The sequence below is a fragment of the Chrysemys picta genome, unplaced genomic scaffold (genome assembly GCF_011386835.1).
Source record: "Chrysemys picta bellii isolate R12L10 unplaced genomic scaffold, ASM1138683v2 scaf141, whole genome shotgun sequence".
Taxonomy (NCBI): domain Eukaryota; kingdom Metazoa; phylum Chordata; order Testudines; family Emydidae; genus Chrysemys; species Chrysemys picta.
Window position 1 is genome coordinate 95,876 of NW_027052848.1, and position 27,416 is coordinate 123,291.

The following is a 27,416-nucleotide window of genomic DNA, read 5'->3' on the forward strand; positions in this document are numbered from 1 at the left end:
TCTACCTTGGCATATCCTGGTTTGCCAATCTTTGACTTCTGGGAATTCAACACTCTCAGGACACAGGGAGCCCAGGGCAGGGCTGAGCACCTGCAACCTTAACTCCACGTTAACAAAGTTCTTGCTTGTGAATTTCCGTTGTTCTGGAGTAACGAGGAGGAGCTAGGGAGGCACGACTCAGGGCCAACTGTAGGAGGAAGGGGGGTGCTCCGAGGAGGTTGTGTTGGCACTTCTCAACCCCCCTCAGGTACCCGCTGGAGACACCCCTGAGAGGGTAAAGAGAGAGCTGGACGGCTACACCGTAGCAGGGCCCGGCAGATCTACGCATTTTATACTGACTCTTGGTGCCAGGCATTAGATGGCCTCTGAGACAGTCCATCATTTATGTAAATATTTCCCATAGTTTTAGTTCCTAAAGCTAATTGCAGGAGACAACTGAGGAGGGGATTTGAACTCGTGGTCCTCGAGGTGACAGCTTGGTGCCGATCTGACGTCAATGGAAAGACGCCCATTGGCTTCAACAGGCTTTGGATCAGGCCCAGACTTCACAAGCACCAAACCAACTTTCAGGTAAGTCAAAAGAAGTGTAACATTAAAAGCAGGTCAGACACCTTCAGGGTCACACTCAGCCACACACAGCACAGCTCCAGGGGGATAATAATTCTGCCCAACACCACCGTATACATTCCTGACCATCGCCTTCTCTGCACTAGAAAAATTGGGACCCATCCCCGCAAGCAATGCAATTCCACCAGTGATAGCAAAGGTGGAGCAATTGAGGAGATGGGGTTCAGGTGTTTTTAACCACTGCATCATCTAGACTTCCCCTGAGCAAGGTTACAGAACATGTGTCTACAGCCACTCTACACTACTGAAGACGACCTCTGCTGGGAAAATAACAAAGCAGGGCAGATTATCCAACAAGTTCTTGGAATGTATTGGAGACATTTTTTCTTTCAGAAGGTGGAGAAAGCTACTAGGGGAGAGGCTGTTCTAGATTTAACTTTGACAAATAGGGAGGAACTGGTTGAGAATTTGAAAGTGGAAGGCAGCTTGGGTGAAAGTGATCATGAAATGACAGAATTCATGATTCTAAAGAATGGTAGGAGGGAAAACAACACAATAAAATAATGGATTTCAAGACGACAGACGTTAGCAAACTCAGGGAGTTGCTAGGTAAGATCCCATGGGAAGCAAGTCTAAGGGGAAAAACAGTTCAGAAGAGTTGGAAAGTTCTCAAAGAGACATTATCAAGCGCACAGGTGCAAACTATCCCACTGCACAGAAAAGCAATGGAGGATGGCAAGAGACCACACTGGCTTAAACCAGGAGATCTTCAATGATATAAAAATCAAAAGAGAGTCCTACACAAAGTAGAAACTAGGTCAAATTACAAAGGATAACTGTAAACAAATAATGCAAGTATGTAGGGGCAAAATCAGAAAGGTCAAGGTACAAAACGAGATCAAACTAGCTAGAGACATAAAAGGTAACAACAAAACATTCTACAAATACATTAGCAGCAAGAGGAAGACCAAGGATAGGGTAGGCCCATTAGTCAATGAGGAAAGAAAGACAATAACAGAACATGGGAGGAGAGGTTGATACGCTGGAGGGTAGGGATAGGATACAGAGGGACCTAGATAAATTAAAGGATTGGGCCAAAAGAAATAAGATGAGGTTCAACAAGGACAAGTGCAGAGTCCTGCACTTAGGACGGAAGAATCCCATGCACTGCTACAGACTAGGGACCGAATGGCTGGACAGCAGTTCTGCAGAAAAGGACCTAGGGGTTACAGTGGACGAAAATCTGACTATGAGTCAACAGTGTGCAATATGAGTCAACAGTGTGCCCTTGTTTCCAAGAAGGCTAATGGCATCTTGGGTTGTATCAGTAGGGGCATTTCCCGCAGATCGAGGGACGTGATCATTCCCTTCTATTCGGCACTGGTGAGGCCACATTTAGAATACTGTGTCCAGTTTTGGGCCCCACGCTACAAGAAGGATGTGGATAAATTGGAAAGAGTCCAGCGGAGGGCAACAAAAATGATTAGGGGGCTGGAGCACATGACTTATAAGGAGAGGCTGAGGGAACTGGGATTGTTTAGCCTGCAGAAGAGAAGAATGAGGGGGGATTTGATAGCTGCTTTCAACTACCTGAAAGGGGGTTCCAAAGAGGATGGACCTACACGGTTCTCAGTGGTAGAAGATGACAGAACAAGGAGTAATGGTCTCAAGTTGCAGAGGGGGAGGTTTAGGTTGGATATTAGGAACAACTTTTTCACTAGGAGGGTGGTGAAGAACTGGAAAGGGAGGTGGTGGAATCTCCTTCCTTAAAAACCTCTAAGGTCAGGCTTGACAAAGCCCTGGCTGGGATGATTTAGTTGGGGTTGGTCCTGCTTTGAACAGGGGGTGGGATTAGATGACCTCCTGAGGTCCCTTCCAACCCTGAGATTCTATGATTCTATGTGAAAATGGGGAAAGGGCTAAATGACTTTTTTGTTTCAATTTTCACCATAAGGTTTTAAAGCGATTGAACGTCAAGCATAGTGAACACCAGTGAAATTGAGGTAGAATCTGAGGCTAACGTAGGGAAAGAACAAGTTAAAAATGATTTAGACAAGTTAGATATCTTCAAGTCACCAAGGCCTGATGAAAGGCATCCTAGAATACTCAAGGAACTGACAGAGCAGATATCTGAACCAATATCTTTGAAAAGTCATGGAAGATGGCAGAGAGGACTGGAAGAGGGGAAACATAGTGCCAATCTATAAAAGGGGGATTAGGCACAACCCGAAGAATTACAGACCAGTCAGTTTAACTTCAGTACCCAGAAAGATAATGGGGCAAATAATGAAACAATCAATTTGCAAACACCTAGAAGATAATAAGGTGATAGTAACAGTCAGCCTGGATTTGTCAAGAACAAATTGTGTAAAACCAACCTGATAGCTTTCTTTGATAGGGTAACAAGCCTTGTGTATGGGAGGAAATGGTAGATGTGGTATAACTTGATTTTAGTAAGGTTTTTGATAATGTCTCATAGGACCTTCTCATTAACAAACTAGGGAAATATAGCCTAGATGGTGCTACTATAAAGTGGGTGCAGAACTGGTTGGAAAACTGTTCCCAGAGAATAGTTATCAATAGTTCACAGTCATGTTGGAAGGGCATGACAAGTGGGGTCCCTCAGGCCTGGTCTACACTAGGAGGTTATGTTGTATTTAGCAGCGTTAACTCGAATTAACCCTGCACCCGTCCACACAACGAAGCTATTTATTTCGACATAGAGGTCTCTTTAAATCGATTTCTGTACTCCTCCCCGACGAGGGGAATAGCGCTAAATTCGACATGGCCATGTCCAATTAGGGTAGGTGTGTATGTAATTCGACGCTAATAGCTCTGGGAGCTATCCCACAGTGCACCACTCTGTTGACGCTCTGGACAGCAGTCCGAGCTCGGATGCTCTGACCAGCCACACAGGAAAAGCCCCAGGAAAATCTGAATTCCTTTTCCTGTCTGGCCAGTTTGAATCTCATTTCCTGTTTGGACATCGTGGCGAGCTCAGCAGCACTGGCAATGATGCCGAGCTCTCCAGCAGAGGTGACCATGCAATCGCAGAATAGAAGGAGGGCCCCAGCATGGACTGATCGGGAAGTCTTGGATGTGATCGCTGTGTGGGGCAATGAGTCCGTGCTTTCAGAGCTGCGATCAAAAAAACGGAATGCCAAGATCTACGAGAAGATCTCCAAAGCCATGACGGAGAGAGGATACAGCCGGGATGCAACACAGTGCCGTGTGAAAATTAAGGAGCTGAGACAAGGGTACCAGAAGACCAAAGAGTCAAATGGACGCTCTGGATCCCAGCCCCACACATGCCATTTCTACGAGGCACTGCATTCCATTCTAGGTGTGGCCGCCACCACTACCACACCACTGTCCGTGGACTCTGACGATGGGGTATTGTCGACGGCTGCTTCCTCGGAGATGTTCGCGGACGGTGAAGATGAGGAAGGAGATGTGGAGGATGAGGCAGTCGACAGCGCTTTCAACGCTGATTTCCCCAACAGCCAGGGGAAATCACCCTCATGGACATCCCCTACCAACCCTCCCAAGGTGGTAACCCAGACCGTGAATCAGAGGAAACATCAGTAGGTAAGTGTTTTAAACATTTATTTTGAACAGAATAGGAATGGTATCTTAACAATGGGTTTTTCATGATTAGTTTGCCCTAGGCGCTTTAGTTTCTAGTCCTTGCCAGTGCAGCTACTGGAAAATTCTGTCAATATGTCCGGGGATAGAGCAGAAATCCTCCTGGGACATCTCCACGAAGGTCTCCTGGAGGTATTGTGAAAGCCTTTGCATCAGGTTCCTGGGGAGAGTGGCCTTATTGCATCCTCCATGGTAGGAAACTTTTCCGTGCCAGGCTAGCAGCAAGTACTCCGGGATCATTGCCTCGCAAAGCATGGTGGCATACGGCCCTGGTGCTTGCTGGCATTCACGCAGCATGCAGTCTTTCTCTGTCTCCGAAATCGTCATCAGAGTGATATCACTCATGGTGACCTGCTTTGAATTAGGGGAATGTTAGTATTGGGACTGATTGTCTGTTCCTTTACATAACTGTAACCGGCGGTTTACAGCCATGCGGTGGAGGCGTGACAGGGGCAGCATGGAGGGATCTTTCCCGGGGACAGCCGCGAGGGGGGTGGGACAGGGGCAGAGTTCATGCTGGCCGGATTCCCGGCAGCAGGAACTGGCCAATGCTAGGAGCATTGCTTGGAACGTGAAAGGAGGGCACTGCTATAAATTAAGCTTTAAGCAGCCAAAAGTCTACAGCTTACCATGTCCGCCTGCTAGCCGAATTCCGTTGTCCGGCCCCGCTTGTGTGATCTGTACAGCAAGACCCCAGGCACTCAATGGGAAGGCCGAAAATTCGACCTTGTACTGAGTGCGCATGTGATAGGTGCTGTGCATGGTCTTGTTCACAGAGAAAGACTATATTCATTGTTCGCAAAATTGTATCATTCTGATGAATTCACTCCCTTTTTCCCATCCCACAGCTGCGAGTGTCTCCCGACCTACCCCGGCATCCCCCTCCCAGAGGCTGGCGCAGATCAGGCGACGAAAGAGAAGGACACGGGACGAGATGTTCTCAGAACTTATGGGCTGCTCCCAAGCCGAGGCGGCACAGCAGACCCAATGGAGGGAGAACATGTTGCAATACCAGCGATCACACAGCGAATGGGAGGACAGGTGGCGGCAGGAAGACCAGCAGGCAACTCAAACGCTGCTTGGACTAATGAGGGAGCAAACGCTCCGGCACCTTGTAGATGTTCTGCAGGACAGGAGGACAGAGCCCCGCTGCATTCTCTCTCTAACCGCCCTCCCCCGCCACAAAGTCCCATCCCCCCCTCACCCAAAGTCCCAAGAAGGAGGGGCGGCAGGGGCCGTGAAAACAGTCACTCCACCCCTGCAGACTGCTCAAGTAACAGAAGGCTCTCATTCCCAAAGATTTTATAAGTCCTTTCCTTCGCTCCAAGCACCTCACCCAAGCCCCTGTCCCAGTTTCATCCCCTAACTGTGTAGTTCTTAATAAAAAATACGTTTCTGTTAATTACTGTTTCCATCATGTTCTTTTAGAGGAGAGTATCAGAGGGGTAGCCGTGTTAGTCTGAATCTGTAAAAAGCAACAGAGGGTCCTGTGGCACCTTTAAGTCAGTATGGAGATAACTCCAAGATAAGACTTGGAGTCTTCAGGACCAGACTCCAAAGAGAAACTGCTGAGCTCCAGTTCATTTGCAAATTTGACACCATCAGATCAGGATGAAACAAAGACTGTGAATGGCTATCCAACTACAGAAGCAGTTTCTCCTCCCTTGGTGTTCACACCTCAACTGCTAGCAGAGCACCTCACCCTCCCTGATGGAACTAACACCGTTATCTCCATACTGATTTATACCTGCCTCTGGAGATTTCCATTACTTGCATCTGAAGAAGTGAGGTTCTTACCCACGAAAGCTTATGCTCCCAATACTTCTGTTAGTCTTAAAGGTGCCACAGGACCCTCTGTTGCTTTTTAGAGGAGAGTGTGTTTGAAAGGAGGGAAGGGAGTTGGTAATTGGAGAGGACAGTCACCTTTACCAGGGTACAGACACGGGGGCAGGTTCAGCGGAAGGTCACACACACATTGCAGTCACTAGGCACCCTGGTCAGGCTGGGAGGTGGTTTTCATGTTGTGTGTGGGGGGGCTATGTGAGTGTGTGGCGGGGGAGGGTGGTTACAGATCTTATGCAGCGGTCCTTAGCCTGGATGACAGAGCCACGCAGCAGGGGATCTGTAACTCCCCCTCCCCCCCCGCCACAAAGTCAGATAGCCCCCACACACAGAGTCCCAAAAAGGAGGGGTGGCAGGCTCCGTTGAAACAACCAGTCCACCACTGCGGACCGCTCTAGGAGCAGGAGCCTGTCATTCCTCGAGTTTAGAAGCGTCCTTTCCATCACTACACCCACTCCCCACCAGTCTGCGTCCCAGTTTCAACACTTTACCACGAAATCCTTAATAAAGAAAACAGTGTTAACGAACAAAGTTTAATTTATTTTATTTTTAAAGGTGTGTTGGAAGGGGCGAGACGGGGTGAACAAGGTATGTAACTGGAGAGGATAGTCAACATTAAGTGGGTAAAGAAACGGGGGCAGGTGCAGCTTCTGTTTAAACAAAGTTAATAGTCACAGGTCACCCTGCTCACTCTGGAACCTAGCTTTCAAAGCTTCCCGGATGCACAGCGCGTCCCGCTGGGCTCTTCTAATCGCCCGGCTGTCTGGCTGGGCATAATCAGCAGCCAGGCGATTTGCCTCAACCTCCCACCCCGCCATAAACGTCTCCCCCTTGCTCTCACAGAGATTGTGGAGCACACAGCAAGCTGCAATAACAATGGAGATATTGGTTTCACTGAGATCAGAGCGAGTCAGTACGCTTCTCCATCTCCCCTTGAGACGTCCAAAAGCACACTCCACCACCATTCTGCACTTGCTCAGCCGGTAGTTGAAGAGTTCTTTTTCACTGTCCAGGGTGCCTGTATAGGGCTTCATGAGCCAGGGCATTAGCGGGTAGGCTGGGTCCCCGAGGGTCACTATAGGCATCTCCACATCCCCAACAGTTATTTTGTGGTCAGAGAAGTAAATACCTTCCTGCAGCCATCTAAACAGACCAGAGTTCTTGAAAACGCGAGCATCATGAACCTTGCCCGGCCATCCGACATTGATGTTGGTAAAATGTCCCCTATGGTCCACCAGTGCTTGCAGCACCATTGAAAAGTAGCCCTTTCGGTTAATGTACTGGCTGGCCTGGTGGGCCGGTCCCAGGATAGGGATGTGAGTTCCATCTATAGCCCCACCGCAGTTTGGGAATCCCATCGCAGCGAAGCCATCAATGATGACCTGAACGTTTCCCAGGGTCACTACCTTTGAAAGCAGTAGCTCAACGATTGCGTTGGCTACTTGCATCACAGCAACCCCCACGGTAGATTTACCCACGCCAAAGTGATTCGCGACTGACCGGTAGCTGTCTGGCGTTGCAAGCTTCCAGAGGACTATGGCCACTTGCTTCTGGACAGTCAGGGCTGCTCGCATCCGTGTGTCCTTGCGCTTCAGGGCAGGGGACAGCAACTCACAAAGTTCCAGGAAAGTTCCCTTACGCATCCGAAAGTTTCGCAGCCACTGTGATTCATCCCAGACCTGCAGCACTATGCGGTCCCACCAGTCTGTGCTTGTTTCCCGGGCCCAGAATCGCCATTCCACACCATCAACATGACCCATTGCCACCATGATGTCCACGGCGCGGGGTCCCGTGCTTTGCGAGAGGTCTGTGCCCCTCTCAGACTTAATGTCCTCACTGCGCTGCCGTAGCCTCCTCGCCCGATTTCTCAGCATCTGCCTTTGAAAAAGGTGGATGATAAGGTGCGAGGTGTTGACAACGGCCATAACTGTAGCGATGATCGCAGCGGGCTCCATGCTCGCAGTACTGTGGCGTCCGCGCTATCAATCACCAGAAAAGTGCGCAAACTGATCGCCCGACGGCGCTTTCAGGGAGGGAGGGCGGGAGTGAGGGTTGAATGACGACAGTTACTCAAAACCACCCTTGACACATTTTTTGCCCCAGCAGGCATTGGGGGCTCGACCCAGAATTCCAATGGGCAGCGGGGACTACAGGAACTGTGGGATAGCTGCCCACAGTGCACCGCTTCCAATGTCGACGCTTGCCCTGTTAGTGTGGACTCACAAAGTCGAATTACTGTCCTTAGTGTGGCTTTGACTTTGTAATATCGGTTCCACAAATTCGCTTTAAGTAAAATCGAACTACTCTCGTAGTGTAGACATACCCTCAGGGATCAGTTCTGGGTCTGGTTCTGTTCAATGGCTTCATCAAGGGTTTAGATAATGGCATAGAGAGTACACTTATTAAGATTGTGGTGATACTAAGCAGGAAGGGGTTGCAAATGCTTTGGAGGACAGGATTAAAATTCAAAATGATCTGAACAAACTGGATAAACAGTCTGAAGTAAATAGGATGAAATTCAATATGGACAAATGTAAATTACCCCACTTAGGAAGAAACCATCAATTGCACACATAAAAATTGGGAAATGACGCCTAGGAAGAAGTACCACAGAAAGGAATCTGGGGTCATAGTGGATCACAAGCTAAATATGAGTCAACCGTGTAACACGGTTGCAAAAAAAGGCAACATCATTCTGGGATGATTAGCCCGAGTGTTGTAAGCAAGACACAAGGAGTAATTCTTCCTCTCTACTCTGTGCTGATTAGGCCTGAACTGGAGCATTGTGCCCAGGAAGGATGTGGACACATTGGAGAAAGTCCACGGGAGAGCAATACGAATGATTAAAGATCTAGAAAACATGACCTATGAGGAAAGATCGAAAGAATTGGGTTTGTTTAGTCACAGAAGAGAAGACAGAGAGGGGACATGATAACAGTTTGCAAGTACATAAAAGGTTGTTACAAGGAGGAGGGGAAAAATTGTATTCATCAACTTCTGAGGACAGGACAAGAAGCAATGGGCTTAAATTGCAACAAGGGAGGTTTAGGTTGGACATTAGGGAAAAAAATCTTGTCAGGATGGTTAAGCACTGGAATAAATTGCCTAGAGAGGTTGTGGAATCTCTCTCATTGGAGGTTTTAAGAGCAGGTTAGTCAGGGATGATCTATATCAGAGGTCTTAAAACATGCGGCCTGTGGGGCTAGTTCCTGCAGCCTGCAAAGCTCCCCGTGGCCCACTCCCCACCCCCTCCAGGCCAGGGGTGGGCAAACTATAGCCCCCGTGGCGCCGCAAGCCCTGCGCCGCTCCCTGAAGCGGCCGGCACCACGTCCCTGTGGCGGCGGGGCGTGGGGGTGGGGGCAGAGGGCTCTGTGCGTTGCCCTCCCTTCCAGGCACCGCCCCTCCGCAGCGCCCATTGGCCGGGAACGGGGAACCGTGGCCAATGGGAGCTTCGGGGGAGGTATCTGGAGGAGCAGCAAGGCCAGTGCACGGAGCCCTGTGGCCCCTTCCCCAGGGGCCGCAGGCATGTGGTTCCGGCTGCTTCCCGGAGTGGCGCTGGGCCAGGGCAGGCAGGCAGGGAGCCTATCCTGGCCCCGGAGCTGCTCTAGGTAAGTGGCGCTGGGCCGGAGCCCACACCCCAACCCTCCTGCACCCCAACTCCCTTCCCTGAGCCCCCTGCCGCACCCTGCACCCATCCTGCACCCCAACTCCCTGCCCTGAGCCCTGGCCACACCCCGCACCCCTCCTGCACCCCCTGGGAGCAGGGAGGGGGTGGAGTTAGGGTGGGGAATTCAAGGAAAGGGGTTGGAATGGGGGCAGGGAAGGGGTGGGAAAGGCAGGGAAGGGGCGGGGCCTAATAGAAGGGGCAGAGTTGGGGCAGGGCTGGGGGCAACAGGGGAGGGGTGTCAGTGATGTGGCCCTCGAGCCAATGCATTAGTCCTCATGTGGCCCTCGTGGCCATTTGAGTTTCAGATCCCTGGTCTAGATAATATCTAGTCCTGCCTTGAGTGCAGGGGACTGGACTAGATGTCCTCTCGAGGTCCCTTCCTGTTCTAGGATTCTATGGTACTAGAGCAATAGTTGGAGATTTCCCGAAAAGCCTCACTGTAGACAAGGTCTATGAGTGGGAGCGAGGATCTCCTGTCAGTGGCTCCAGGCTAAAATCCACAAGCAAATACTGATGGCTGTTCAGAGATGGTCACTTGAAAAGAGGCGATGGGTCTCTTGTCACTTACCCTGAGCTACAGCGTAGCCGTCTCCCGTCCTCCCTGCAGAGAGAAGGCAAATTTCAGTGAATGCCGCTCCCGACATAGGAACCGACTCCGATCTGTGTCCACAGCTCAGAAACAGGACCCCTGGCGCCAGTAATGGACTCAAGGTCCCAGGCGCTCACGATCGGCAGGAGAGAAAGACACGAGACAGTTTCCAAAGATCTCAGCCCACTGGCTGCTGGGCTCACTGGAAAACCAAGCCTCATATAAACTGTAACCCGCACCAAGGTTCTGGGTCTGGCCCTCCAGCAGCTCCCATCGGGGTCATTAGCTCAGTCCCACAGTGGGACAGTCACACAGTACTGACACTGGCTCCTGTATTGCTGTTGGCCTTAGGTAGGTGTGCAGGGCCCGGCAAGTCCAGGGAATGCCCCCAACCCAGCCACTTTACCTGGGCATTGCTTTTTCCAGAAGAATACTCCGATTATAACACCAATCAGGACAGCTGCAGTGATAACTCCAGCCACAATGGGAATCAGACTATTATTTGGTTCTGAAATGGAATGGAGAGAATGAGCAATGGGGAAAAATCCCCCACTAAAACCCCCCTTTCGTCACAGTGCAGGGATCAGTCAGTCAGCTCCCCAGATAAGGGCTGAATCCTGCAACCATCCACCCCTTCCAATGCAGCCACCATGCACCTACGAGGCATTATACCCCACCACAGAAAGTCCTGGACACTAGACCCAGCTTCTACCACTTCAATTCATAATAAATATTTAGCACTTAAAATAGAAGACTTTTATAACATTAATCAATCTTCATAAACCGAACTATGGGAGAGCACGAATGTCAGTCTCGTCCCTAAACGGGAAAGGGGGAGACTTGATGAAGATCACACAGTGAGTCAGTGAAAGAGCCAGGAATAGACCCCAGGAATCCTGACTTCCAGACCCTCCTCCCCTAACCCACCTGCCCCCACTCCCCTTCCAGAAACAGAACCCAGGAGTCCTGGCTCCCAGCCCCTAACTCCCCCTTGACCACCCTGACTTTCATGACTAATGGAACACAGTCCCATTGTGTGATTCTGGTGACAAACTGGAAACTGACCTCAAAGCTCTGGATTTCCCTGCCATGAATATAGTTAGACACTATGCGTGTTTTTTGAGGGGGCAGGAAGTGAAGAGGGGACGACAGAGATATTTTAATACTGTTCTTGGTTTATAGGAACCTGTTAAACCCCAAGTTCTGTATACACTTTAAGTTTCATTAATCAGCTTCTCCTGTTGTCTGAAAGATCCACATAATAATACAGCAAAAAGAAAAATATTTCTAAGAGAATAAGGAAATGTGGTTTATGACACAAAAATTGGCAGGGGACGTAGTAGCAGGATTATGATGTGAAACCATCTGTTGACTAGATTTCCAGTGCAGGCTGCCCTTTTAGAAATTGTTTGCACTTCCAAATGCTGCATTTTTCCACATCCCAATTAACCAAGCAAAAAGATGGGTAATAAATTCTTTCTCGACTTCCTTGTGCTAGGTGCATAGGAGACTCTCCCCCGATGCAGGGTTCTAATCTGCCTCCTCGCTCCATTCCGAGGCCAGACCCTCTCTTCCAGCATCACTGCGCACAGAAACAAGCTGCTCCCAACATTAAACCTCTACCTCTGGCCACATGGGCCCACAGAGTTGTGTTTCTGAGAACCTGCTGAATCCTAGGACTAGAAGGGACCTCGAGAGCTTATCTAGTCCCGTCCCCTGCACTCATGGCAGGACCACGAGTGCATGAAGTTGAGAACGGGCTGGAAGCTGAAGCAAGACCAACTCTGTTTGGAAATAAGGGGCAGATTTGAGCTTCTCCTGGGATGTGATAAATTCTCCATCCCTTGGAGACTACATCTGGAATGGAAATCTCTTTCTGAAGGATCAGCGCTGGTTTGCCCACAGATGGCCAGACTGTGATTCCCCCCTGCCCTGGACTAGGCAGGAGCACAGATCAGATGATTAGAATGATCCCTTCAGGCCTTAATGTCTCGTTGTTAATCTTCTCCCTTCAGAGACACTGTATTGCTGAGATGTATCCAACAGCCCCAGAGGCAGCAAACTGGAGAGCAAGACATGAGCCCCAGGCACTGTGGGTCCCAGCTCTAGCACAAGAACTTGACTGCAGGGGGACAGAGCCAAAGAGGACAGGGCCTCACAGACCCTGAGAAAGTCCAGCTTCAGCCTATAAATCCGAATGAGAATTTTTCAGGGGTTGAGTTTAATGGATTCCCCCTCTCCCACTAGGAAAACAGACAAACACACAAACTCCTTACCCCAGGAGACAGAGAGTGGCTCTAACAGGCTTTCATGCTCCACGTGACATGAATAATGGGCTTTGATCTTGGGATCAAATCTCCATTGTCACCCAGGTCTGGTAGGTCCCATCCCCATTGGGTAGGATGCCTTCAGAGTAGGTCTCCTGCTGTCTGCTCTCCCCATTTTTCAGTCAGGTCACGGTGATGTCCCGGGGGTAGAATCCACTGACCTTACAGGAGAGGGTGGTGAGGCCGTCACGAGATGACCTGTCGCTCACTCTAGCTGTTGGGCACACTGGGAAAAAGAAGAAACTCAAGTGAGGTGTTTTCAAGCTCTAATCCAGGCAGCATTTTCTAGAGCTTTGCAGCATGAAATTCTGAGACCTGAGCAGTGGGAGAGGATGAGAATCCATGAGACAGAATCCTTCTGATGAGAGAGAACCACCATGTTAGAGGATTTCTGTGCTGAATTCACAGTATCAGCAACGGTGAATCCTGAATCCAGGTCCCTGACCTGGCCTCTGCTCCAAACCACAGAGACACAAATACCTTGACAGGCTTCACTAAACTCCAGATACAGGTGTCAATCACACACTAGGTTTGTACCCATCTCCTCTCAGTCCCTGGATTTGAAAGAGAGAAGAATCTTGCCCTGGCCAGGGAGCAAAAACTGGACTGAATAAACTGACCAATTAGAGATGGAAAGGGCCCATTAAACAAAAAGTGACACACAGTGCTAAATTGCCCCTCAAACGAGCTAATATGAATTGGCTAATTTCTTGTAGGTTGTTACCAAATCTATTTACCCCAGTATTATGGATTTCAAAAGGAATTATGCTAATATTGAAAAATCAGTTTCCCAGCCCCCTGGCACTGAAATACACATTACAATGCTGTGTATGGATTTTTCTTGTTGGCATTTGTAAAGATGGCAAAGGACAAGATAATGTTCTGCTGAGGTTTGTGAGGGAAATAAGCAATTAGTATAATTGTTGCAAAAAACTGGGTAGAAATTTCAAGTAACCTTGAACAGCAAGTGCAAACTGTTTGGGAAGGGAAAGATCAGGGTGTGTAATGATGCTAACTAATCTGGGAAATGTGTGTATATGGTAACAGACAAGGTACATAAACGGGTAATAGTGAGTTAACATTTTGAAGCAGACTGTCCTCCTGAGTTGGAGTGTTAAAGCATTTAACCTCTTCCCTTCTATGTTTGTGATTAATCTTTAACTAAAAAGCTGGTAATAAATTTGAGTGTGATTATCTGGTGCCTTATTGATAAAAGAATCGAAAAGTAAGTATGAAAGTGTTGTAGCAAAGGTAGGTCTTGAGGGGGAAAACTTTAAGGACAAGGGGAGCCTTCTTCCAGGTTAGTATGGGGAGGGCAATTCCACATGTAGGGAATGGCATGGAAGGAAGCACATAAATGACTGTAGGAGAAGTTTGGCAACAAGGACAAAGCTACCATCATTGATGGAACACGGGCTGGGGGCAACACAAGAAATATGATGGTACAGACAGTGAATGGGGAAGAATTACATGGTGAATGAAGCTGGTGTCCATAGAAGTGGCACTTCCATAATTAAGCAGAGTGCTCTAACATGCACAAGCACAGGCAGATTGCCTTGATAACGGCTGTGTCACATCAGAGGAAGAGGTAGAATTTGTGATGTGAAGTTGCGCTCATTTGGTCAAGTGGCTCTGGAGATGCAGCTTCTCTACAGTGAACTGCTTTTAACATTTTCAATTTCTTATCTTTTTTTCCAGCAGAACTGATGGGGAAGGGGTTGTTTCCCCACCTATCCCTGGTGCAAGGTTCGCTGAATATCCCCCTACCCACCTGCTCCAGTTTGGAACTGGGGCTGGGGAATGGAGATGTAGCCAGTAGTGTCCCCCTAGGTGGGGCTTGTCCCCCGCCTTACCTTTCCTCTGTAGAGTCTCCTTCCCGTACTCTAGAGCACTCCTTAGCCAGGAAATACAATTCCCCTCCACGTAGCGTTTCCACTGCTGGTTGTCATTTACTTCAGCCTCCCATCTCCTCTTGGTGATCTGAGCCCCAATATCTGCTGCTACCCAAGTCATGGTCTCCTTATCGAAGGTAAGAAAGTCTCGTCCGTCATATGAATCCTGGTAAAACCCCTGAATGCTGTTGTCTTCCCGGAGATCACAGCCGTATATCGTCTGGATGATGTGAAACCCTGAAACACAGCTGAGGGTCAGAAGCAGTCTCTCTCTGAAAATCTCACCAAGAGCCCACTGCAGGTAGCCCAGTGGTTCTTCTTCTTGCTACTGGGCCCTCCCTCCCCTGAGAAATGGGGTTCCCACTTATGCTGTTGGGTCCTACACCCTCCCAGCTCCTTTCAGGGGGGAACCCAAACCCGCAGGGGGCACCCTCTCCATCTGTTGGGTCTTGTACACTAAAGAGCCCCCACTGCAGAGAGCTCACAACCTTCAAGGAGTACCTCACTGCTGCTTGTTCTTGTATGTTCCCTGCAGGAGGAGCAGGGTGGCATAATCCCAAAGGGAGTACTCCAGATATTGCAGGGATCTATCCCCTCCAGCTCTCTTCTGCTCTCTGAGGATCCCCCCAGTTCTCGTAGTCAGGGTCATTCTGGAGAAGAGAGGGAGTTCAGGGTGTCTGTACCCCACTCTCTTCTGCTCTGGTTGTATTAACTTTGCAGGGTCCTCAGGATCACTTGGCCCCCCACCTCCGTCATTGACAGTACCCCCATTCCCCTGTGAGGAGGGGGTACAGGTCTGTCCCCCACACTAACCTCTGCTCTGGTTTAATGACCTCACAGAATGCCCAGGGTCACTCTGTTTCCCTGCCCCATCTTCTCCGTGCCCCCAACTCAGTCTAGGAATGGCAAAGAACCAACTTCATATGCTTGGCCTCTTTTTCACATGGCCACTGTCTCAAGGTGATTCCCTGTGAGGATCAGGCCACTGACGGCCCTTAGTTCAGCTAGCCACCATTTTCCTACAGCCAGGCTAATCTTCACAACGGCCCCCATCTCGCACACAACCAAGAGCAGACTCAGTTAATGGACCCACCCCTGGGCTGATAGGAGGCAGGGAGGGAGACTGGGGGGGAGGGAAGGGGGATTGGGACAGGAAGGAGAATGTAGGGGAGCGGGAGAGAGGCTGTGGTGAACAGAGAACAGTGTGGGGATCACGAGGAAGACTGAAATGTGGGGAAAGGATCAGACCCCTAGCTTGGCAAACTGGGTAGAATGTTGGGGCACAAAAATAACTCACACAGGGTCCCAAATATTTTCACCCCTCCCTCACCCTGCATTAGATACATCGAGGTAAATGCCAAGAGTTTCAGCAATGACTAGTGATTTTGGGTGCCTAACTGAGACCCTTTAAAGGGGCCAGATCAGAAAGTGGGAGCACCCGGCCTCTGAACATCAGACACCCAAAAATCACTAATCACTTGTGGAAAACATTAAAAGTAACAACAGCTACAGAAAGGTTAGTAACCATTTTTTCTTTTTCAACTGTTTGCACATGTCCCTTCCACGTTCGGGGACTCCCAAGCAATACCGTAAGAGGTGGGCTCGGAGTTCATGGACACATGGATTACAATACTGCCCAACCAAACCCAGTGTCATCTCTCACTGAGTGGGTAATGGCGTAGTTGGAAGAAAAAGTATATATTGACGCCCAGGTCGCTGCTCTGCAAATGTCCTGGATCAGGACTGGGCCATGAACGCCACTGAGGAAGCTTGTGCTCTCACAGAATGGGCCGCAAGGAAGGCAGGTGGTGGGACACCTGCCTGCTCGTAGCACATGTGAATGCACAATGTAATCCACAATGAAATTCTCTGAGCCAAAAGGGGTAGGGTTTTCATCCTATCAGAGCGGTGTGGATTTATGGATCAGCTTAGGACACCTGCCTAACATCCAGAGGGTGGAGATGTCATTCCTCCCTATTCTTGTGCGGCTTGAGGAAGGGAATGGGCAGGAAAATACCCTGATTACTATGAAACTCCAAGATTACCTTTGGGAGGAACACGGGGGTGGCGGCAACGTTGTACCTTGTCGCAGTAGCGTAGCCGGGTTGGGGGGGAGCAGGGGGAGCGGCCGCTCCCCCACTGAGCAGAAGCTGCGCCTTTTTTGTGCTCCGACGCCTTTTGCTCCTGCGTAGGGTTACCATTCGTCCGGATTCCCCCGGACATGTCCGGCTTTTTCAGGTTAAAAATAGCGTCCGGGGGGAATTTGTCAATGTCCGGACTTCCCCTCCTCTCCTCCCCCCCCCCCCCCCCCATGCAGAGCGTGCGCGCGGCTAACAGGGCAGCCGGTGCTCCAAAAGCCAGAGCCAGAGCTGCACTTCCCCGCTCCTCCCTCCTGAAACTTGACACCACTCCCCTCCTCCCCCGCCCGCCCTGCACTCACAGATCGCCGGCCGTTCGCCTGGAGCTCAGAGCATGCTTCTCCCCCCCCCCCCCCCCCCCCCCCCCCGCTGTGTTTACTGCAGCACAGTAAGGGGGCCGGGGGCCAGAGAAGCGGCAGGGAGGTTCGGGGGGGGGGTAATCAAGAGACAGGGAGCAGGGGGGAGGGTTGGATGGGTCAGGGAGTTCGGGGGGGGGCTGTCTGGGGGTTGGGGGTGTAAGGTTTTGGGTAGTCAGGGTACAGGTGGGGGGGGTCTCAGGGGACAGTTAGGGGACAAGGAGCGGGGGGGGGGGTGTTTGGGAGTTCTGGGTGGGGCTGTCTGGGGGTTGGGGGTGTAAGGTTTTGGGCAGTCAGGGTACAGGTGGGGGGGGTCTCAGGGGACAGTTAGGGGACAAGGAGCGGGGGGGGGTGTTTGGGAGTTCTGGGTGGGGCTGTCTGGGGGTTGGGGGTGTAAGGTTTTGGGCAGTCAGGGTACAGGTGGGGGGGTCTCAGGAGGGGGCAGTTAGGGGACAAGGAACAGGGAGGCTTAGGTAGGGGGTGGGGTTCTGGAGGGCAGTTAGGAGCAGGGGTCCCAGGAGGGGGCAGTCAGGGGACAAGGAGCGGGGGGGGGGGTCCGGGAGTTCGGGGCAGACTTTCTGGGGGAGAGTGGATAAGGTTTTGGGCAGTCAGGGTACAGGTAGGAGGTAGGGTCCTGGGGGGTAGTTGGGGGGGTCTTAGGAAGGGGCAGTTAGGGGATAAGGAGCAGGGAGGCTTAGGTAGGAGGTGGGGTTCTGGAGGGCAGTTAGGAGCAGGGGTCCCAGGAGGGGGCAGTCAGGGGACAGGGAGCAGAGGGGTTTAGATGGGTCAGGAGTTCTGGGGGGGGCTGTCAGGGGGTGGGGGTGTGGATAAGGGTTGGGGCAGTCAGGGGACAGGTAGGGGGTAGGGTCCTAGGGCGCCAGTTAGGATGTGGGGAAGGTCTCAGGAGGGGGCAGTCAGGGGACAAGAGGCAGGGAGGCTTAGGGAGGGGGTGGAGTCCTGGGGGGCAGTCAGGGGACAAGGAGTGGGGGGGAGGGTTGGGGGTTCTGAGGGGGCAGGAAGTGGGAGGGAGTGGAAGGGGCAGGGGCGGGGCTAGGACAGGATGGGGGCGGGGCTAGGGCGGGGCTCCTCCCGTCCTCTTTTTTGATTGTTGAAATATGGTAACCCTACTCCTGCGCTGCTGCCGGAGTGGAGCATTTTTTTTTGCTCCCAGCGCCTTTTTTTCTCCCGACACTTTTTGCTCCCGGTGCCTTTTTTTAGCTCCGCTCCCCGTGCTCTTAACCTGGCTACGCCACTGCCTTGTCGTTAAAGAACACTGTATATGGAGGTTTTGACATAAGAGCTCTCATCTCCGAGACCCTCCTGACTGAGGTAATTGCTACCAGAAAGGCGACCTTCTAGGAAAGGTCCAACAGAGGGCACAATGCTAGAGGCTCAAAGGGAGGCCCCGTGAGCTCTGACATGACCAGGTTTAAGTCTCCCAGGGGGATGTTGTCAAGGCTGATTCCCCACTCTGGCATTTCGAGTGCAGAAGGTGGGAGCCTGCAAGGACTCGAAAAATTAATACTGGCCACTCCAGCCTGGTAATGCTGCCACCACCCAAGTGAAAATCTGCCTTTTGCCAATCCAGAAGAACTCTCTTGGGAAGTTTTTCTGGGGCCCCTCGGCTTTTCCACCCCTTCTTCGGGAAAGCCAAGAAAGGAAACAAAAGAAAAGGAGAACCCAGCGGTTGTATTAGCTGATTAATATATGCACAACCTCTTTACCTCATAAGACACAGAAATCCAGTCATGTTCTTACAAAAAGGAAATTTTATTTAAAAAAAAGAAAGAAAACACCCTTGGAAAACTTAGGTTATTGCTAGATCTTAAAAGAGCAACTGCAAGGATTAATCACCAAGAGTAGCTTTCTTGGGATCCAGTTTAAAGGTTAGAACAAAACAAAAGCACGTGGGGTTAGCACACCGGAATCCACAAGCCATAAAAAGAGATCGGCCTAATCGTGTCTACCTGAACATTTCTTGTTCTACTTCTGTCATAAATATAAAGGGACGGGGGAGAGGGTCTGATGCAGTGCTATACAATCCTCTTACCAGTAAAGGGTTAAGAAATTCAGGTAGCCAGACTGACACCTGACCTGGCTGGCATCTGACCAATAAGGGGACAAGATACTTTCAAATCTTGGGAGGGGGAAGACTTTGTGTGTGGCTCTTTGTCTGAGTCAGAGTGATCTTGGGAGACAAGAAGTACCTGCAGAAAATCAATCTCCTCAACCAGTCATCTTCTCACCAAACGTCACTTTTCTAAAGTAAGTTTAGTCAGCATTGCGAGTAGGTTTCTGTTTGTTTTGCTTGGTGAGTTTTCCCTGTGTTAGAGGGAAGGGTTATTCCTGTTTTTTTCTGTAACTTTAAGGTTTTGTCCAGAGGGGGAATCCCTCGGAGTTTGGAAATTGAGTACCCTGTAAAATAGTTACCATCCTGATTTTACCTTCTTTGTTTTAATAAAATCCTTCTTTTAAGAACCTGACTGTTTTCTATGGTTTTAAAACCCCGGGAGTGGATTTTTAGATCACGGTGTAACCAATTGGTTAGGAGATTATTCTCAAGCTTCCCAGGAAAGGGGGTGTACAGGCTTGAGAGGGTATTTTGGGGGGAAGGGGAACTTCAAGTGGTTCCTTTCCCGGATTCCTGTTTAAAACACTTGATGGTGGCAGTGAGAAGCATTTCTCAGGGTGCAGGGAATTTTGTACCTTGGGGGTTTTAACCTAAGCTGGTAGAAAAAGCTTAGGAGCTCTTCATGCGGGTCCCCACGTCTTTACCCTAGAGTTTAGAGTGGGGAGGGAACCCTGACAACTTCCATATCGGTGGTTCCAAATGAGTAGTTTCTAGGTATGATCCTGATGATTTTTCATACCTGGCCCAGAGCTTTTTACGGCATAAGTACTGCCCTGTCCCTCTGCAGCCAAGAGAACAAAAGACCCACACACCCAGCACTTTTCCCCACTTTGAGAGGGTACAGCTTCCTTACTGGTTCCCCTGGTCAGGTGCCAACTCATTTTAAGCTTACCTCTTAACTCTTTACAGGTAAGGCAGTTAGGGTACAGCTGCTAAGGAGGATTCTATAGCTACTGAATGGTTGGGGTGCTACCCCCACTCATTTATCACAGATGGGTTCCCAGATTTGTGGGTACAGCCTTTCAAAGCCCTCGAGGAAGGGAATGGACATTTCATGTGAAAAACCTGACTGACCACCCAGCAGGGGTAGAATGAGGAGATCGCTCCTAGGTGTACCTTAACGGATGAAATCGCTAGACCTGGCTGTTCCCAGACGGTTCTGGAGTATCTGCTTCATCTGAAAGATGACTCAGTGGGTGAGGAGGCAGGGGTGCCGGAACAGGGGGACCAAGGGGCCATGGCCCTGCCACATTAGCAGCAGGGGGAGGGGAAGGGGAGGAGTGGGCAGAGCCTGAGGAGAAGAGGTGAAGCGGGGGTGTGTGGGGGGAAATTGGGGAAGAGGCGGAGTCACAGTTTCAGCACCGGTAGCCCCCCCACACTCATAGGGAGATTCTGGCACCCCGGTGAGAGGCCTTGCAGGGTAGACCAAATGGAGAAACGCTTCCACTTGGCAAGGTAAGTAGCTCTGGTAATTGGATTCCTACTGCCTAGCAAAACCTAGCAGACCTCCTCCGAACAGGCCAGTTCTGCAGGTTTAAACATGGACCTGTCAGGCAGATGGAGCATTTGGCCGCGATCTTGCGAGATCAGGTCCAGAAGGGGAGGGAGCAGCATTGGAGTTGCTACTGACAGGTCTAGAAATAAGCCAAACTAGTGTTGATGTGGCCAGGCTGAGGCTATGAGAATAACCTTCGCTCTTGATCTTCAGCAAGATCTTGTGCACAAAAGGAATTGGGGGGAGAGGGGAAAGGCGCAGAACAGGTGATTTCTCCAAGGGAGTAAGACGACATCTGTGAGTGAGCCCGGGTTGCAGTCACGCAGACAGCAGAACGGCAGACATTTCCTGTTCTGTCTGGTCATGAACAGGTCTACGAGGGGAGTACCCACCACTGGAAAATGGTCCTTGCTATGTTGGGGCATAGGGACCATTCATGGTGAGAAGATCTGAGTTGCCAGCTTGTTCTGGGCTCCCGAAAGGGGAGAAGCTTTGAGGTGGATTGAGTGCTTTATGAAGAACTCCCACAAGCAAATGGCCTCCTGACACAGTGGGGAGAAGAGCGGGCCGCTCTCTGCCTGTTGATGTAAAACATGGCTGCCATATTGTCTGTAAGAACTTGCACCACCTTGCTTGCAATGGTGGGTAACAACACCTGACATGCTAGGCCAACCGCTCTGAGCTCTCTGACGTTTATCCATAGCAAGAGTTGCTGCCGGGACCACTGACCTTGTGTCGTGAGGTGCCAAAGATGGGCAGGCACTGTGAGCACCGAGTCCAAATGATGGCTGTTTGGCTGGTACACTGAGGCCAGCCAAGCCTGTAGGGGTCTGAGGTGCAACCTCGCATACCACACCTCGTATAGGCACGCGACCCATGTGACCCAACAGCCTGAGTGGGCTCCTGGGAGGAAGGCCCTGGCCTGGGTAGAATTGAGCAACGCTCCGATAAACACTATCCTCTGAGCCGGGAGGAGTGTTGGCTTCTGCTCGTTTATCAGCAGGCCCAGGTTGTTTGGACGAGGTGGATGCTGGCTTTCACCTGGGATTGGACTGGTCATTGACCAGCCAGTCACTGAGGTACAGATACACATGCACCCCTCACCTTCTCAGGAAGGCTGCCACTATTACCAGCATTTCATAAAGACCCATTAGGCTGCTGACAGGCTGAACGGGAGGATGGTAAACTGGGAATGAGTCTGGTTCACAACGATCCCAAGAAACCTTCTGGGGCCTCGGAAAATAGAGGTGTGGAAATAGGCATCTTTCAAACCGAGGGTGGCGTCCCAGTCCCCTACATCCAGGGAAGGAATGATGGAGACAATGCACAACTTCAGTCTTTGAGATGTTGCAGGTCTAGAATGGGTCAGAGACCCACTTTGGCACTCAGGATTAAGGATCGTGATGTTGCACTCCACATACTTTATGGAAATATGATTATGAATGTGAATATGATGTAACTGGAATATGCTTTATGCAAAACGTCTCTTGTATGATGTCATTAGAAAGCTTGTAATCTACTGAGTGTGTTCATCCTATTTGTTTGCATGTATTATTTCTATGTCTGGAATTGGGGAAATAAGACAAACTTCTATCACGGTTGTAGTCACACCAGGTGAGGGCCGTCAATGGGGCATTGGGAACTTGATGGCTCCCATTGATTAGGGCAATTGATGGTAAATGATTTATTTACCTGAAAGCCTTCCTGTGTACATGGGGGCCAACCAAGGAGGAATGGAGACTTGACCATGTCACCTGGTAGTGAAATCCATCTTAAATCTGGTACTTTTCCATTTAGCAAGAGGGGCAGGGACCCAGAAAGAGAAAAGATTCCCACCTTGTGCCAAGGTTATAAAAGGGGGTGCCAGTCATGAGAAAACCCCTGCTTATCAAATGAGATGTCTGCTGGATCTAACAAAGACTGTACCAGGGGAAAGGATTGGGCCCAGACTAGGAAAGAGTCCAGTCTGTGAAGTAAACTTATTGGAACATCTTTGAGGATGATATATTTCCTGTAATCAGTTTCTTAATGTATTAGGCTTAGACTTGAGTGTTTTGTTTCAATTTGCTCTGTTACTTACTTTGTTCTGTCTATTACTTGAAATCACTTAAATCCTATTTTCTATACTTAATAAAATCACTTTTGTTTATTAATAAATCCAGAGTAAGTGATTAATACCTGGGGGAGCAAACAGTTGTGCATATCTCTCGATCAGTGTTATAGAGGGTGGACAATTTATGAATTTATCCTGTATAAGCTTTATATAGAGTAAAAGGGATTTATTTGGGGTTTGGGCTCCCAAAAAGGTTGAATACTGAGTGCTGGGAAAGTCCCTGTTAACTGAGAAGCCCCTGGGCTGAGTGAATCTGTTTCTGTGGCCCAACCTCTGTGTCTGTGCTGGAGGTGACTGGTGTGTCTAACTCAGCAAGACGGGAGTGGAGGGAAACCTGTTCGGGTAGGAGGGTTGTTCTCAGTGGTATCCCAGGACATGGAGTGACAGTCTCAAGGGGAGTCTCTGTGACCAAACCCGTCACAACTTCAGCCTGGCCTCCCTGTCCTTTTTCAGATGTGGACTGAACTGGTGGAAGAGCTGACAGCGATCCGCCATAGGAGTCTCATCCAAGCACTTTAGACAGCTGGAGTGCAGGTCGCTCAAAGGCATGAGCTTGCCACAGGAGGCACCGGGTTTGAAGCCCGGAGACCGAGACATGCCCAGTTTCAGGAGCAGAAGAAACTCTGCTAGAAGAGTCCAACTAACTATTTATATCAGTGGTGTCCAATACGTTCGCCACTAGCCACAGGTGGCTAATAGGCTATTGAATTGTGGCTAATGCATGTGGCTTTTTTGTAATGTGGCTAATAAGAAAAATTCAAAACCACAAGTGTGGCTAGCATCGAATTTCTATTGGACACTGCTGATTTATACCAATCAACTAAAGTCAAAAAGTGAGAAAACAACTGAGGTGAAAAGGGATGGAGTAACGAGAGAACCACTGAGAATCTGGAGAGATGCAGGGCGGCTGGTCACAGACACGCAGAGATCCCAAGCCAGGTGCCCAAGAGGAGTGGGGTGGGTCAGCCCTCCCCACCCACCCCTCTTCTCCTCCGTGCTGCACTCCACAGGGATAAGCAGGGTGGGGCATGTGACGAACTGGGACTGTTCTTAATGTGGTCTGTGAATGCTGACAGGGGAGTGTGGCTAGGATAGTCTGCAATGGGGGGATGGGACACTGACCAACGGAGAATACCTGAGCATGTAACATGAGAACCCAGGAAGGGGTTAGAGGCCAGGTGAGACCTTTGCCTGGGAAACTGAACAAAGGCTGTGGGAGGGGTCGCTGAAGGAGAGTCTCGGAAGCTGGCTGGTGAGGTGGCTGGGAAGCAGAGAGGGCTCTGACCTCCCAAGGGGGCTGGGGTGCCCGAGGACCCCAAGATGGACCTAACTGAGGGGTATCCTGTGGTCTGTGCCTGCAAGACCTGTCTTGGACTGTGTCCCTGTCATCTAAATAAACATTCTGCTTTACTGGCTGACTAAGAGTCATGGTGAATCGCAGGAAGCCAGGGGTGCAGGGCCCTGAGTTCCCCCACACTCCGTGACAGGGCACCGATGAGGTCTCAGAGGGACCAGACCCCGAATTCCCCCATGTGCGTGTTGGGGGCAGACACAGCTAGAGAGAACACTTGGTGGTCAAGATGCAGGACTCAGGACAGTCTCTGGCTATCTGGCAGCCCCAGGATGGGGGGAGGAAGAGGGGTAAATGGGGGGAGGAGGGCAGGAGGGACAGTGGTTTGGGGAGGGGGCAGTGGGAACAAAACAGCAGCTCCCCAGCGCAGGCGAGCGGAGCCCCTCTCTCAGCACTGGGGAGGCTGGTGTCCGTGTGAACAGGTCAGGCTGGACAGGCTCAGCAGCAGGGGACCAATGGGTGAGACTAGTCAGGAGACGGTTTAACTAGCTACAGAGGGGGCGGGCTGGGGGGCAGACACTTGGCAACCCTCCAGGCTGTCGCTTGGTCCTGGGGCAGGGCCACCAGAAACCCAGGTGTCCAGGGCCGGACAGGAATTAGTTCTCATTGCTGCTGTCAGTGCTGGGAGCCAGGAGGGATTGGAGGTGCTACAACAAGGGGCTGGGGACACTCCTGGGTGAGCACCAATGTGACAGGCCAGTACCACTGACACGGGGAAAACAGGGATTGTCACTCGCGAGTCCCCTGTCAGGAAGGGAGGAGCAATTACGACAGAGAGACCGTCACCTGCCAGGGACAGTTCAGCAGCGCCAGGCACTGAACGCTTATGGATCATTCCCGTGCTAAGTGAGACAGCACAATCGGGGGCCTGGCCAGGTGACTACAGCCCCCCACATCAGGGACTGAGCAGGAAGAACGGCTCTGTACACGTCTATCGATAGTGTGCAGGGGAACCTGCCTGACCCCGGAGGCTCCGTGCTGGGTTTGTGCTGCCAGCAGTAAGGCAGCCCGGGAGTCTCTGCACTTTGCAGAAAGAACAGGAGTACTTGTGGCACCTTAGAGACTAACAAATTTAGCTGTAGTCCACGAAAACTTATGCTCTAATAAATTTGTTAGTCTCTAAGGTGCCACAAGTACTCCTGTTCTTTTTGCGGATACAGACTAACACGGCTGCTACTCTGAAATCTGCACGTTGCAGGGGCTGATTCTCTCACTAACTCTCCAGCCCAAGTTGATGACACTCTGCGGAGTCTGACCTGAGATAAACTCACTCTGGAAATAAGACAAAGTGAACAATGAAGGAGGCTCACTGGTGAGCAGCTTCTCCCCAGGGCTGGGGTGAATGCAGCACGGCCTGCTCTTGTGACTTTACTGTGCGTTTCATGATAGTGGGTGGTTTTAATAAATCCCCAGTTCCTGGACTCATGGGATTAGGGGAAAGTCTCAGCTCTCTTTTCTTACAGCAGTAACTTCTAGTCCTTCTAGCAGCAGGGAAAACCCCAGAAATGTGTCCCCTAAGGGCTCAAACCAGAGGGCAAATAAAAATAAGCTCCAGTATTATTCCCAAAATACTTACAACGCTTAAGCCAAACTCAGGATTTTGGGGGTCTGACTCGTGATGTCTGAACACTTGGGGCTGTCGATATTGGGGTTCCCCATCACTCGATATCTGGGAATTGAGACAAGACGTCTCATAACCCTGTTCTAGCTTTAGGGTCTGACAGAGTCACTGTTGTAGCCAGGAGGAACAAACCCCCCTGTCCAGAAATCGCTGGGTGCGATTCTCTCGCCTGCATCACCAGGAGGTCGGACTAGCCGGGTCTGCTGGGAACTTCTGGCTTTTGCACCTCTGCCACTCTGTCTGGGAAATATATGTCTGGAAAAGGGCGGGGGTGGGAAGGGGCCCCCCGAAGGGCAGCAGAGGCAGCTGCAAGTGGGACTGGTAGCAGAAGTCTGGGCTGTTTGGGGAGGGGACAATCTGAGAGTCCCACTTTGGAGGGTGTCAAAAAATCTCTTTCGCATGGACCCTCCATCCTGCAGCCCCTCCCCCCATCCCATATCCCTTTGTCCCCCACATTCACACTGACTCCAGCGAGAAAATGCGCCTTTGGGCTCTGTCCCCTCCCCAACACACATCCCGGTGTCCCTTCACCCTGTTTACATCAACCACACTCCCAACCCCCACCCCATTTCCCTGCATCCCTTGGTCGTGTTGTGTCCTTCACTCACCCTCGGTCCAGTTGTAGAGCTGACTCAGGGTGTTCAGACTCGCGTTGTACCATTTCTGGAAGCGCTGTCCCCACCAGGTCACCTCGTCCCAGAACTCCGAACCCTCGTTCTGCGCCATCCACAGTGTGTAGGGCTCCGCCCTCTTCGTCCCACTGGTGTAGACATAGGTGAGCTGATCGTCCACATACACAACACGGCTGTACCAGGGCAGCCCCGGGGCAGGCTCTGACACCACAGTGTCCAAAATGCGCCTGGAGTGCAGGCCAGACGGGGGAGATTGGGGGAGGGGAGAGTCAGACTGAACCAGACCCTGCCAGGAGCCCCTGGCAATATGCGAGAGGCAGCGCCATCCCTTAGGAGGGCTCCTGTGGGAGGGAGATCTGGGGAAGGGCTCACAGAACGGCCTGACCGGGGAGAAAGAGACGGTGGGGTAGAAGGAGAAAGGGAGGCAGGGCTGGAGGGGGAGTGAGGAGAGGAAGGGGTAGGGAGGTACAGGGGGGCTGGAGCATGTGAGGAGTACGGGAGCATATGGGGACAGTGTACTGGGGGTACAGGGGAGTGTGAGGCAGGAGAGGGGGCCCAGGAGGAGGGGCAGGGCTGGAGTGCGGTGTGGGGAAAAGGAAGGGGGTGTTACGGGAGAGGGTGGGGCAGGAGGACTGGGGGAGAGGAGATGCAGGAGCTGAAGCTGGGGAAGGCAAGGTGGGCAGGGGAATGTGTCCAAGCTACAGGTGGGAGCCAGGACACCGGCTGTGCACAGAATTTACTGTAAGTTATTCAGAACATAAGAACGGCCAGACTGGGTCAGACCAAAGGCGCATCTAGCCCAGTCTCCTGTCTTCTGACAGTGGCCAATGCCTGGTGCCCCAGAAGGAATAAACAGAACAGGGAATCATCAAGTGATCCATCCTCTGTCGCCCATTCCCAGCTTCTGGCAAACAGAGGCTAGGGACAGCATCCCTGCCCATCCTGACCAATAGCCATTGGTGGACCTATCCTCCATAAACTTAGCTAGATCTTTTTTGAATCGTGTTATAGTCTTGACCTTCACAACGTCCTCTGGAAAGGAGTTCCACT

The 27,416-nt window shown here is 50.9% G+C and overlaps 1 protein-coding gene across 1 annotated transcript in view; it reads right to left on the reverse strand.

Annotated features, from left to right (window-relative positions):
• Nucleotides 1–27,102, reverse strand: part of LOC135978144 (patr class I histocompatibility antigen, A-2 alpha chain-like) — a 29,607-nt gene extending 2,505 nt beyond the window's left edge. Inside the window, exons 1-4 of the mRNA XM_065579193.1 lie at nucleotides 26,343–27,102; nucleotides 14,491–14,766; nucleotides 10,717–10,818; nucleotides 10,290–10,322 (exon numbers count right to left, since the gene is read on the reverse strand). Of these exons, the coding sequence (XP_065435265.1) occupies nucleotides 10,290–10,322; nucleotides 10,717–10,818; nucleotides 14,491–14,766; nucleotides 26,343–26,460 (529 nt within the window). The 5' untranslated portion in view covers nucleotides 26,461–27,102. The remainder of the gene's footprint in view (nucleotides 1–10,289; nucleotides 10,323–10,716; nucleotides 10,819–14,490; nucleotides 14,767–26,342) is intronic.
• Nucleotides 27,103–27,416: the final 314 nt, after the last annotated feature.